Source organism: Oncorhynchus keta, chromosome 27 (assembly GCF_023373465.1).
Source record: "Oncorhynchus keta strain PuntledgeMale-10-30-2019 chromosome 27, Oket_V2, whole genome shotgun sequence".
In the NCBI taxonomy this organism is placed as follows: Eukaryota; Metazoa; Chordata; class Actinopteri; order Salmoniformes; family Salmonidae; genus Oncorhynchus; species Oncorhynchus keta.
In genome coordinates this window covers 11070534-11085594 of record NC_068447.1, presented here as the reverse complement: position 1 = coordinate 11085594, position 15061 = coordinate 11070534, and the positions used below count along the sequence as shown (strand labels likewise).

Sequence of the window (15061 nt, the reverse complement as noted above, 5' to 3'; positions counted from 1 at the left end):
GAAGCAACATCTCAAGACATCAGTCAGGAAGTTAAAGCTTGGTCACAAATGGGTCTTCCAAATGGACAATGACCCCACGCATACTTCCAAAGTTGTGGCAAAATGGCTTAAGGACAACAAAGTCCAGGTATTGGGGTGACCATCACAAAGCCCTGACCTCAATCCTATAGAACATTTGTGGGCAGAACTGAAAAGGTGTGTGCGAGCAAGGAGGCCTACAAACCTGACTCAGTTACACCAGCTCTGTCAGGAGGAATGGGCCAAAATTCACCCAACTTATTGTGGGAAGCTTGTGGAAGGCTACCCGAAACATTTGACCCAAGTCAAACAATTTAAAGGCAATGCTACCAAATACTAATTGAGTGCATGTAAGCTTCTGACCCACTGGGAATGTGATGAAAGAAATCAAAGCTGAAATAAATCATTCTCTCTACTATTATTCTAACATTTCACATTCTTAAAATAAAATGGTGATCCTAACTGACCTAAGACAGGGCATTTTTACTAGGATTAAATGTCAGGAATTGTGAAAAACTGAGTTTAAATGTATTTGGCTAAGGTGTATGTAAACTTCCTTCTTCAACTGTACGTGCACCACGCTATTGCTCTCTCTCCCTCTGCTGTGGGTGAGTCTCGCAAGCTGTCACAAATGGCGAGAGGTCTCATATTCTTGGGGGCTTGCCCACATCAGGGGAAATGTAGGGAATATGGTGCAGCACAGCTTCCAGAAAACAGTATTTCAAACTATGGATTTCATAGCTAATTGAGGTAAGGTAACACAGTAATGTTGCTCAGATTATGCATGTATGAACTACACATTGACACGTCCAGTCCAAAGTGGGAGGTCGAAAAAAAGACTTATTTGTCACCAAAGTATCAGAGCATGTCTTTAAAGCCAAAGTATCGGAGCATGTCTTTAAAGCCAAAGTATCGGAGCATGTCTTTAAAGCCAAAGTACCAGAGCATGTCTTTAAAGCCAAAGTATCGGAGCATGTCTTTAAAGCCAAAGTATCGGAGCATGTCTTTAAAGCCAAAGTATCGGAGCATGTCTTTAAAGCCAAAGTATCGGAGCATGTCTTTAAAGCCAAAGTATCGGAGCATGTCTTTAAAGCCAAAGTATCGGAGCATGTCTTTAAAGCCAAAGTATCGGAGCATGTCTATAAAGAGTTTCACAGTTATGGGATAAAACAGAAGTATACCAGGCTGTGTTTTTTGTTAGAGTTGAGTGTATCTGAACCACAGGGACCACCAAGGCAATTGTATAACCCGCAATACTCACTTCCTTTATGGCCAAACCAGACACAATACCACTGGAATGCTAAAGCAGAAATTAGGACAAGCAGCCCATATTGTTAGACATATTTTCTCAGATAGATGGAGAGAGAAGAAAGCCAAACGATTTTTGTAAGTTTTTACTTAAACAGTATGGGGATGGATTCAGATGGGTAGCTATGGTGGAAGGAGAGGCTGTTGGCTAAACAGAGGCTCAAGGTGTTGTCAAGTCCAACCGCTCCTCATTTCAGGACAGTATCCCGTCCATTACATTACTTCATTTACTTCCATTGTTTGTTCTTGTAGTCCCACTTGGCAGAAAAGCCCTCAATTGGGTTGACCCGCATGTCCAGCATCCTCTGGATCTGCTTAGCCTGCCACTCCTCACCAAAAGTGTGAGGTTGAGGTGGGTACACTGTGCGACACAAGGGAGAAAGAGAACAGCAGCTTTGAGGATGGAACATGTGTGATACAGGCTCGAGAAAGTCTATCAAGTTTAGCAATCAACCATGAGAATTCGTACCATAGTGGCCCTGCCAAAACACCACCAGACCAGTGATGCCAAAGAAGATGAACATCCCACCAATCACGGTCTTCCACTCATGGGACGGCTTCTTCATCTCAGGGTAGGTGTGGTTGAACTTCAGCCTGTACACTGGGACAGAGAAGGATAAATATTATGGGTAGCAGGATGAAAGGCTGTAAAATGAGAAGGAATGAGACAGTACATTTTCATTTGCTTTGGCAATGTAAACGTTCAGTATGTTTCCCATGCCAATAAAGCTATTTTAAATTAATTGAGAGGGGATTACAGGCAATTTTTTCCTCCTTGGACAGTGCAGTCCATGGCCCCTTCTCCTTCTGTTTCAGGCTCTTATCCTTAGAATCAAGGACATCAATCCATGCTCTGTCTGGCAGAGGGGTGTCCAGACGATCCCAGTACATTGGCTGGGACATGTCCACCTGGTCAGATACCTCTACAGTACAGGAGCGATAGGACACAATATTGATTATGTGAGGGGGAGGTTGAGGTAAAGGGAGTTGTAAGGTGGGGTTTAGAGGTTTATAGACGTTAGAGAAGTAGACATTACACTGGGTGATAAGACCTCAGGTCCTTGCGCTTGTAAAACCATTCACCACTTAAAGTCAACAGCGCCATCTGCTGGTAATACATGCAATGGCGCAGTAGGCCATGCCATTTCAAATTCAACTTGCTCGAATAAAATTAGGATTTACACAACAAACTAGGATATGTGTATTGTGCTGAATTTTTGGGGGGGATACATTTATACTGAAAATAAATGTTTTTTCCTACAGACAATTATGCATGCAGTGCCATGTCAAAGAATACCGTGGTGGCTTGACATCCTCGCACCACTGTTGGTCAGTCCCGCCACCGCGCGCCTGGAAAACAAGCCCCCGACTCGTCCTGCTGTCAGGTGAAGCATCTGACAGGTGAGGAATAGAGACAGAACAAGATTTATACCTCAACAAAATGTCTCTACATAACTGATCATTCCATCCGGACCCAGTGAGCACCGTCCGACGTCGTTGTCCATGAACGTTGAAAATACGTCCATATTTCTGCCCTGGCTTTAATTTAAACATCCACAGAAGTCCTTTTTCGGTCCAGACCGGCCTTGATTTTAACGTCGGTCCAGACCGGACAAAACATTTGAACTAAACATCCACGTCTATAATTGGTTCAGATTTGGACTGCACAGTATAGTAAAGAAAAGTAGAGTATAGTTCAGTACAGTAGAGTACAATACAGTACAGAACATAGTAAAGTACAGTATTATGTACTCTATTGTACCCTACTGTACTCTAATGTACTGAACTAAACCCCTGCTCTGCTGTTCTCCACTGTTGTCCAAACTTGTGAAACATAGACGTCTATATTGATTCAGACGTTTTAAGCTCTGGCATGCGTCAGCAACATCAGAGCAGGGGAGCAAGACCTGTGTCTTGTTTAGAATAAATCCCAGCGTGCTTTGCATGTGTTCATTTTTATTTTTATTTTTAACATTTACATTTGAGATATTAGCAGACGCTCTTCTCCAGAGCAACTTACAGTCAGTACATTCAATTAAAAGGTAGATAAACAAACCACATATTAATTACACTAATAGCACAACAACAACAAACAAAACGTTTCCGTAACATTCCTGAGAAGTGCGCTGCTGTTTTTTTGTCTGTTGGTCCAAATAAATTTGATCGTGATCATTATCAGTTGTTAAAGCTTTTTAAAGTGAATGTGACAGGTAAGAGCAATGATACATATAATACAATGCTTTCTTTATTGAGTAGTAGATCAAAGTTAATGTATGAGTGGTTGAACTTTGTCCATAGAAACAATTAACACAAAAAAAATGTATGTATTTTCAGCGTATACGTCTTTTAGTGGTGATGTCGTAAAAACTTTCATCAACCTTAGTTTTTACGACGTTGCACAGAGGATAAGTGTTGGCTTATTGTTAAAATACCTGGTCACTTTAAAATGAAAGAGGGAGCCTCCCCAGTGAGCTAAATTACTTTGAAATCACCACTAAAAGACGTATACGCTGAAAATACATACATTTTTTTGTGTTAATTGTTTCTATGGACAAAGTTCAACCACTCATACATTAACTGATCTACTAGCCTAGCTTCTTTAAGGATTTTATAGCAAAGCAAGTAACTACGCTGGTGGAGAGTGGAGTAAGTTGAGCCAAAGGGTTGGTTAAGCTACGCTTTGTTTCTAGCAGTGGTGCAAAGTACTTAGGTAAAAATACTTTAAAGTACCACTTAAGTCGTTTTTTTTTTGGGGGGGGGGTCCATTAGAGTAGCAGCAAGGGATGAAACAATATACAATGTCTCTGAAGAGGTACATTCCCACATGAAAAAAATCATACAGTAGTCCGCAAAAACACTAATAGGGAATACTGTGGTATTTACTGTAGTTTTACGGACAAGTAGTATTTATAGTTTACTACAGTCTAAATAATCCAGTAAGAAAAAAAAACTGTAGTATATACTATAGTAATTACTGTAGTGTTTTTGTGGACCGTAACATACAGTATTATTTACTGTAGTATTTTTGCAGACATTACATGGTTTCATTGTCTTTGCCGTAGCAGTGGGGGCTTGTCCTTGAGGAACCCTACTGGACAAAATACTCAAAAGAGCACATTTTCCATAACCTCTAGGTAGGTATGTAGATAAGACTGAGGTCTGAATGTAGCCTGTTGGGAACACAATATATGGTCTATACTTGGCATGTACAGAAATTAGGATATGGGGGAGGGGAATGGGCGGGGTATATGAAAATGGTAGTATATACCATAGTAATTACTGCAGTGTTTTTGGGAACATTACTGTAGAATTTACTGTGGTGTTTTGTGGTATGTAGTATACCGTAGTATTTACTATTGTATTCTACACTATATTACAACATTATATAGTAATTACTGCACATGATCGAGGGGTACTACAGTGTGTAGTATAGTATTCTACAGTATACTACAGTTTACTGCAGAATTCTATAGTAAGTACTGTAATATTCTATTGTAAACTGTAGTTTTTTTAATGTGGGTTTACAAAAAAACAAAAAAAACATGTAACTTTGCGATAGAGAGGCTATGATATAGTACCATAGGCACACAAGAGCTGTGTTCGAATACTCATACTAACTGCACTAACCATAAATGTGACGTAAATTGAGTATGCAGTATGCTTATTAGTCATAGTATGGATATAGTTAGTATGCCAAAAGTTCCCGGATGTCGTACTAAATTCACCAAAATACAAAGTCTACAAGCAATGGACACTATTTACGTGCTCTTAGGGCCCATAATGCAATTCTTCAGAAAATGGGCGTGGCTTCACAACGTTTTCAGATGTGAAGAAAATGGCGGAAAACATGCAGCCGAAGTCCAAAGAGACAGGATACAAATTCGTTGCTTTAACTAATTATGACAAATGTTAAGAAGATGTTGAGCACTGTAATAATGTAATGACTTTTCAAAATAAGTTGTGTTGGCTGACAATTTGTTTACATTTACATTTGGGTATGTTGCCTACTAGTACATCAAACTTGCCAGTATATATACTTTATACTATCTAACTAACTACCCAATGTTTGTTGACTTGATTATTCACGTCATTCATAGCTTAGCGAAGTGGTCCGTTCATAAATTTGCTCTGGCACCACACTCCCAGGGCCCTCACCTCCTCCCTGTAGGCTGTCTCATCATTGTTGGTAATCAGGCCTACTACTGTAGTGTAGTCTGCAAACTTGATGATTGAGTTGGAGGCGTGCGTGGCCACGCAGTCAAGGGTGAACAGGGAGTACAGGAGGGGGCTGAGCACGTACACGTGTGGGGCCCCTGTGTTCCGACATTCACCACCTGGGGTGCGGCCCGTCAGGAAGTCCAGGACCCAGTTGCACAGGGCGGGGTTCAGACCCAGGGCCCCGAGCTTAATTATGAGCTTGGAGGGTACTATGGTGTTGAATGCTGAGCTATAGTCAATAAACAGCATTCTTACATACAGTTGAAGTCAGAAGTTTACATACACTTAGGTTGGGGTCATTTAAAACTTGTTTTTCAACCACTCCACAAATGTTTTGTTAACAAATTATAGTTTTGGCAAGTCGGTTAGCACATCTACTTTGAGCATAACACAAGTCATTTTTCCAATAATTGTTTACAGACAGATCATTTCACTTAAAATTCACTGTATCACAATTCCAGTGGGTCAGAAGTTTACATACACTAAGTTGACTGTGCCTTCAAAACAGCTTAGAAAATTCCAGAAAATGATGCCATGGCTTTAGACGCTTCTGATAAGCTAATTGACATAATTTGAGTTAATTGGAGGTGTACCTGTGGATGTATTTCAACGCCTACCTTCAAACTCAGTGCCTCTTTGCTTGACATCATGGGAAAATCCAAATAAATCCGCCAAGGCCTCAGAAACAAAATTGTAGACCTCCATAAGTCTGGTTCATCCCTGGGAGCAATTTCCAAACGCCTGAAGGTACCACGTTCATCTGTACAAACAATAGTATGCAAGTGTAAACACCATGGGACCATGCAGCCGTCATACAGCTCAGGAAGGAGACGCGTTCTGTCTCCTAGAGATTAACGTACTTTGGAGCGAAAAGTGCAAATAAATCGCAGAACAACAGCAAAGGACCTTGTGAAGATACTGGAGGAAACAGGCACAAAAGTATCTATATCCACAGTAAAACGAGTCCTATATCGACATAACCTGAAAGGCCGCTTCAAAACTGCCATAAAAAAGCCAGACTATGGTTTGCAACTGCACATGGGGACAAAGATCGTACTTTTTGGAGAAATGTCCTCTGGTCTGATGAAACAAAAATACAACTGTTTGGCCATAATGGCCACCGTTATGTTTGGAGGAAAAGGGGGAGGCTAGCAAGTCGAAGAACACCATCCCAGCCATGAAGCACGGGGGTGACAGCATCATGTTGTGGGGGTGCTTTGCTGCACAAGGGACTGGTGCACAACACAAAATAGATGGCATCATGAGAAAGGAAAATTATGTGGATATATTGAAGCAACATCTCAAAACATCAATCAGGAAGTTAAAGCTTGGTTGCAAATGGGTCTTCCAAATGGACAATGACCCCAAGCATACTTCCGAAGTTGTGGCAAAATGGCTTAAGGACAACAAAGTCAAGGTAGTGGAGTGGCCATCACAAAGCTCTGACCTCAATCCCATAGAACATTTGTGGGCAGAACGTAAAAGGTATGTGCAAGCAAGGAGGTCTACAAACCGGACTCAGTTACACCTGCTCTGTCAGGAGGAATGAGCCAAAATTCAATGTTCAAAATATTATTCTGACGTTTCACATCCTTAAAATAAAGTAGTGATCCTAACTGACCTAAAACAGAATATTTACTAGGATTAAATGTCAGGAATTGTGACAAACTGAGTTTAAATGTATTTAGCTAAGGTGTATGTAAACGTCCGACTTCAAATGTAGGTATTCCTCTTGTCCAGATAAGATAGGGTCGTGTGCAGTGTGATGGTGATTGCATCGTATGTGGATCTATTGGTAAGCAAATTGGAGTGGGTCTAGGGTGTCAGGTAAGGTAGAGGTGATATGATCCTTGACTAGTCTCTCAAAGCACTTCATGATGACAGAAGTGCGATGGGGCGATAGTCATTTAGTTCCGTTACCTTAGATTTTTTGGGTACAGGAAAAATCGTGGACATCTTGAAGCAAGTGGGGACAGCAGACTGGGATAGGGAGAGATCGGATATGTCTGTAAACACTCCAGCCAGTTGATCTGCGCATGATCTGAGGATGCGGCTAGGGATGCTGTCTGGGCCGGCAGCCTTGCAAGGGTTAACACGATTAAATGTCCTTCTCGTGTATGCCACAGAGAAGGAGAGCCCACAGTCCACTGGAGTGGCTGGCATCGGTGGCACTGTGTTATCCTCAAAGCGGAACGAAGAAGGTGTTTAGCTTGTCTGGGAGCAAGATGTCAATGTCCGCGACGTGGCTGGTTTGTGGCAGTGATGTTGAAGATAAACGTGTCTCATACTTTACCAGGCTTTAAAATAGAACATGAAGAGCATCCATCATACTGTAGTTTATTATTAACAGTATTAACAAGATGAAGCAGTATTAACACAGCGAAGCAGTATTAACAAGATGAAGCAGTATTGACAGGATGAAGCAGTATTAACACGACGAAGCAGTATTAACATGATGAAGCAGTATGAACACGATGAAGCAGTATTAACACGACGAAGCAGTATTAACACGACGAAGCAGTATTAACACAACAAAGCAGTATTAACCAGATGAAGCAGTATTGACACGATGAAGCAGTATTAACAGGATGAAGCAGTATTAACACGATGAAGCAGTATTAACACGACGAAGCCGTATTAACACTATGAATCAGTATTAACAGGATGAAGCAGTATGAACACTATGAAGCAGTATTAACACGACGAAGCAGTATTAACACGACGAAGCAGTATGAACACTATGAAGCAGTATTAACACGATGAAGCAGTATGAACACTACGAAGCACTATTAACACGACGAAGCAGTATTAACATGACGAAGCAGTATGAACACTACGAAGCAGTATTAACACGACGAAGCAGTATTAACACGATGAAGCAGTATGAACACTATGAAGCAGTATTAACACGACGAAGCAGTATTAACACGACGAAGCAGTATTAACACGATGAAGCAGTATGAACACTATGAAGCAGTATTAACACGACGAAGCAGTATTAACACGACGAAGCAGTATTAACAGGATGAAGCAGTATTAACAGGATGAAGCAGTATTAACACTATGAAGCAGTATTAACACGACGAAGCAGTATGAACACTATGAAGCAGTATGAACACTATGAAGCAGTATTAACACGACGAAGCAGTATGAACACGATGAAGCAGTATTAACATGATGAAGCAGTATGAACACTATGAAGCAGTAATAACACGACGAAGCAGTATTAACAGGATGAAGCAGTATTAACAGCAGTAGTAGCAGCAGCAGTATTAACACGACAAAGCAGTATTAACACGATGAAGCAGTATTAACACGATGAAGCAGTATGAACACTATGAAGCAGTATTAACACGACGAAGCAGTATTAACACGATGAAGCAGTATGAACACTATGGACGAAGCAGTATTAACACGATGAAGCAGTATTAACACGACGAAGCAGTATTAACATGATGAAGCAGTATTAACACGATGAAGCAGTATTAACACTATGAAGCAGTATGAACACTATGAAGCAGTATTAACACGATGAAGCAGTATTAACACGACGAAGCAGTATGAACACGATGAAGCAGTATGAACACTATGAAGCAGTATTAACACTATGAAGCAGTATTAACACTATGAAGCAGTATTAACAGGATGAAGCAGTATTAACACGACAAAGCAGTATTAACACTATGAAGCAGTATTAACACTATGAAGCAGTATTAACACTATGAAGCAGTATTAACACTATGAAGCAGTATTAACAGGATGAAGCAGTATTAACACGACAAAGCAGTATGAACACTATGAAGCAGTATGAACACTATGAAGCAGTATGAACACGATGAAGCAGTATGAACACTATGAAGCAGTATTAACACTATGAAGCAGTATTAACACTATGAAGCAGTATTAACACTATGAAGCAGTATGAACACTATGAAGCAGTATTAACACTATGAAGCAGTATTAACACTATGAAGCAGTATTAACACTATGAAGCAGTATTAACAGGATGAAGCAGTATTAACACTATGAAGCAGTATTAACACTATGAAGCAGTATTAACAGGATGAAGCAGTATTAACACGACAAAGCAGTATTAACACTATGAAGCAGTATTAACACTATGAAGCAGTATTAACACTATGAAGCAGTATTAACAGGATGAAGCAGTATTAACACGACAAAGCAGTATGAACACTATGAAGCAGTATGAACACTGAAGCAGTATTAACACGATGAAGCAGTATGAACACTATGAAGCAGTATGAACACTATGAAGCAGTATTAACACTATGAAGCAGTATTAACACTATGCAGCAGTATTAACACTATGAAGCAGTATGAACACTATGAAGCAGTATTAACACTATGAAGCAGTATTAACACTATGAAGCAGTATTAACACTATGAAGCAGTATTAACACGACAAAGCAGTATTAACACGACAAAGCAGTATTTTAACAAGCAAAAAACAGAATGTCTAGGCTTTGCAAAAAAAAAAAAAAAAGTAAATGAACAAAATGCTGAATTGACTTAGTCTTGTTTTATATGTTTTAGAAAAACAACATAACTCACAGCCTATCCTAACGTTACACGGACTAATGTTATTAGCTATCTACTGGATATTTACAGTGTATCATTGCTATGCATCATTGCCATTTCTACAGTGTATCATTGCTATGCATCATTGCCATTTCTACAGTGTATCATTGCTATGCATCATTGCCATTTCTACAGTGTATCATTGCTATGCATCATTGCCATTTCTACAGTGTATCATTGCTATGCATCATTGCCATTTCTACAGTGTATCATTGCTATGCATCATTGCCATTTCTACAGTGTATCATTGCTATGCATCATTGCCATTTCTACAGTGTATCATTGCTATGCATCATTGCCATTTCTACAGTGTATCATTGCGTTACATAGCGGTGTGCATCATCAGTGGACTAATCACAGGCTAATGTTACTTGGCCTAACGTTGTTATAATGTTTTGCTAGCTAGCGCACGTTAACTTACAGTGTGCCATTGCTATGCATAACCTACTGTCAATTTACCACTGGGGAAGGAATCGTCCATTTCAAATGACGAACTGTTCATTGCCTGGTTTGGACTTGCAGCAGCAGGCACCGGATCGTCTCTGACAATATGTCCACAGGTCCGACTGGGTTGGTTGTGAGTCAATGATAGTGTCAATAATGTCAAAGCATTAATTAACAGTTGTCTTTTCATCCGCCGCGCGTCCAGACCTTCAATTAAATGTAGCCTACTGTGAGCATTATTATAAAAAAAAAAAATCTTTGCCCGACACCGGTTTGCATTGCTTAAATAGCCTTTTGCTCCCATACATTCTCAAATGTTTCCCATACGTTTGTTTGACAATTCCGCATTGATACTCTCATCTCCCCAGATCTCCAGCAAGGTCTCCATTTCACATACAGTCCACGTCACCCCTTTGCCCTTATTTGAACACTTTTTTGTATTTTTTAGCTAATAATAGTATGTCTACCTAAAGTTAACTGGCGAACAAAAGTAAATGACCAACAGAGTATTTTGAAAGTTTCACGACATGTGTTGCCGGTCACTTTACCTGCTACCCTGGTCTACCTGCTACCCTGGTGTACCTACTACCCTGGTCCACCTGCTACCCTGGTGTACCTGCTACCCTGGTCCACCTGCTACCCTGGTCCACCTGCTACCCTGGTCTACCTGCTACCCTGGTCCTCCTGCTACCCTGGTCTACCTGCTACCGTCCACCTGCTACCCTGGTCCACCTGCTACCCTGGTCCACCTGCTACCGTCCACCTGCTACCCTGGTCTACCTGCTACCCTGGTCCACCTGCTACCCTGGTCCACCTGCTACCCTGGTCTACCTGCTACCCTGGTCCACCTGCTACCCTGGTCTACCTGCTACCCTGGTCCACCATTCTACCCTGGTCCACCTTCTACCCTGGTCCACCTGCTACCGTGGTCCACCTGCTACCATGCTCCACCTGCTACCATGGTCCACCTGCTACCCTGATCTACCTGCTACCCTGGTCCACCTACTACCCTGGTCTACCTGCTACCCTGGTCTACCTGCTACCCTGGTCCACCTGCTACCCTGGTCCACCTGCTACCCTGGTCTACCTGCTACCCTGGTCCACCTTCTACCCTGGTACACCTGCTACCCTGGTCCACCTCCTACCCTGGTCTACCTGCTACCCTGGTCCTTCTGCTACCCTGGTCTACCTGCTACCCTGGTCCTAAATCCTGAATCCACAGCCCAGGCATTGTCCAGGATTCGTTTACGTTTGACATATTCTTTATAGCGCGGATCAGGGTACCGAACGCTCCAGGATCATACAGGGGATATGGGAAAGCGCCCTTAATTACACTATAGCCCCCCACTCCAGGCTTAGACTAAACTAAAACCAGGGGAGGATTCAGAAAGGCTGGGAATACTAACTAATTTAGGAGATTTGTTTGAATTGCAAGAGTAATACTCTGTCTGTCTGTCTGTGTCTCTCTCTCTCTCTCTCTCTCTCTCTCTCTCTCTCTCTCTCTCTCTCTCTCTCTCTCTCTCTCTCTCTCTCTCTCTCTCTCTCTCTCACACACACATACCAGCAAGGAACATTTTTGGAAACTGGCAGTTGGTCAACATCAGCAGCCATGTCGCCACATCTAAATAATCTCCACGCACAGACGGACAGACAAACAGACACAGACCAATGTACATTTATGAGACACACTTTGAGACATTTATGCAAAATCATTTGTGCAGACATATTTTTTTATCAAGGAGTACAGTGTGATTTGTTCTCCAAATATGGAGTTGTGTCTGTCTTTCAAGGCACAAATGTTTACAAATGAAACTTGTGGAGAATTGAGTTAACACATAGGGCATTGGCCGGCTAATAGCCCAATGCATCATTTCAAAAGGCATTGAGAGATATTACAATTATTTGTATCCAAATACAGTATTGCATACCATTAGCACAATCCATTTTCCTCTCTCAACAGCCTGACGAGGAATAGAACCAATGCTCATGCCCTTGTTTGTAGAAGTCTCTGTCTGCACATTCTGTGTTAGAAGTCTAGAGTCCCCTCTCAACCTTCCAAAGGGTATCAATACCCCTCTCAACCCAGCCCCTGTCTGACCCAAATAGCTAGTCCTTTCTGACCCCAAAGGTTCTGAAGTCATCGGGTACTCACATTTGTCCTGAGAGAGTGGACCTTGAGAAAAACAATATGGACAAAAAAAGTTCACCCACTCTTCAGCGATTGCCTGCTTTGGCGCACTGTTGCTGTGTCTCAGCTTTGGCTCTTGGTGAGAAAATGGGAGGGCTAAAGGCAGAGAGGGGGTGTGGGGGGGAGCTTAGAGAGACTAAACCAGTAAACCATCTGAGAAAGCATGTGACACTGCTGGCAGACTAGAGCACTGTGAAATATATATATTTAATACTTTTCTCCTTTCCACCTTCACAGATCTTACAGAGAACTCCACTGGGACAGAAACAGGGAGCCTCTGGAATGCAGAAAGGGTCACTTTAGGTCATTTTTATTATAAGAACGAGGGATCTTAGAAAAGAGTTACTTTAACAGTGAAGAGGAAATGGAAAAAGATCTCTAGAGAGAGAGAGAGAGAGAAAGAGACCGAGAGAGGCCGTGTGAAAGGTTGAACGAGAGAGACCAAGAGAGGGTAGAGAAAAAGACTGAGATGTGAACCTCGGTATTTCGGGAGGAAGAGTGGGTGTTAGAAAAAGGGAAAGAGACCAGATGGGATCAAGTTCCGACCTGATTTAGGTTTAGGACCCGAACCACCATAACCCCTGACAGTTGTTTGGCTGCTGGTATGTGATCCACAGGAGGGAAACCAACGGTGTGGGCGCTGAGGGGAGAGGAGGGGGAGTGACAAGAGCGGTTGGTTAAGGACTCCACAGTACTGTATGCTGTTTAGCAAGCAAATGTAGACAGCAGCTCTTAACTCAGAGGCACCTGTCCCTCTCTCTCTCTTACACACACACGCACACACACGCACGCACGCACGCACGCACGCACGCACGCACACACACACACACACACACACACACACACACACACACACACACACACACACACACACACACTTGACCAGCATGAACATATTAATAAGCTGCAGGCGATTGTGCCATGTTTCTTTATTAGGTTCAGGTCAGTGTTAGCATAAAGTACACCCACTTTGGGAGCACAATTGACCTACCTATTTCAGCAGAACATGGTAAAGAAATGACTGAAGTACTAACAGCCAGATTCTTGTAGTAGTAGGTTTTCAATCCATATTAACACAGAGCAGTGCAATGGATTCGGACAGTCTGTTAAAGAGTAACTTCCCTCTGATAAACAGTGTTTTTTTCTGGTACATTACGTAACCATCAGAGTCCACTTTACTTGGACAAACCCTCTTACTGCTTCTTTGATATCTTCATGGTTTGTATATATAAAACTACATTCAATCCGCTTGCCGATCTTTCACCAGCACAGGACTAAGTATATTTGACTGCAACGGTAGACCTGAATAAAGTATGTAGTTGTATGTATGCCTTTCAGCAGTGGTGGGAAAAGGACCCAATTGTCATACTTGAGTAAAAGTAAAGATAAATTAATAGAAAAGTGACCCAGTAAAATACTATAAGTATTTGGTTGGTAAAAGTCTAAATGTATTTGGTTTTAAATATACTTAAATATCAAAAGTAAAAGTATAAATCATTTCACATTCCTTATATTAAGCAAACCAGACGACACAATTATTTTTTATATTTTTTAACGGATAGCCAGGGGCACTGTCCAACACCAATTACAAACTAAGCATTTGTGTTTAGTGACTCTTCCAGATCAGAGGCAGTAGGGATGACCAGGGATGTCCTCTGTTTAGTGAGTCCTCCAGATCAGAGGCAGTAGGGATGACCAGGGATGTTCTCTGTTTACTAGATCAGAGGCATAGGGATGACCAGGGATGTGTTTAGTGACTCTTCCAGATCTCTGTTTAGTGAGTCTGCAGTAGGGATGACCAGGGATGTCCTCTGTTTAGTGAGTCTCTTCCAGATCAGAGGCAGTAGGGATGACCAGGGATGTTCTCTGTTTAGTGAGTCTGCCAGATCAGAGGCAGTAGGGATGACCAGGGATGTTCTCTGTTTAGTGAGTCCACCAGATCAGAGGCAGTAGGGATGACCTCTGTTTAGTGACTCTTCAGATGTTCTCTGTTTAGTGAGTCCAGGGATGTTCCAGATCAGAGGCAGTAGGGATGACCAGGGATGTTCTCTGTTTAGTGAGATCAGAGGCACCAGATCCAGATCAGAGCAGTAGGGATGATGTTCTCTGTTTAGTGGGATGTTCTGTTCTGTTTAGTGAGTCCACCAGATCAGAGGCAGTAGGGATGACCAGGGATGTTCTCTGTTTAGTGAGTCCACCAGATCAGAGGCAGTAGGGATGACCAGGGATGTTCTCTGTTTAGTGAGTCCAAGATCAGAGGCAGTGGGATGAAGGGATTATACCATT

The 15061-nt window shown here is 41.9% G+C and overlaps 1 protein-coding gene across 1 annotated transcript; it reads right to left on the bottom strand.

The window, feature by feature from the left end:
* Window positions 1–1397: 1397 nt before the first annotated feature.
* LOC118359535 (cytochrome c oxidase subunit 4 isoform 2, mitochondrial-like) lies at window positions 1398–12877 on the bottom strand. The gene is made up of 5 exons (XM_035738039.2): window positions 12740–12877; window positions 2624–2720; window positions 2085–2249; window positions 1796–1927; window positions 1398–1687 (listed from the first exon to the last, which is right to left on the bottom strand). The coding sequence occupies exons 2-5, from the start codon at window positions 2718–2720 to the stop codon at window positions 1554–1556; spliced, it is 528 nt and encodes a 175-aa protein (XP_035593932.1). The 5' UTR covers window positions 12740–12877; the 3' UTR covers window positions 1398–1553.
* Between the last annotated feature and the right edge of the window lie 2184 nt (window positions 12878–15061).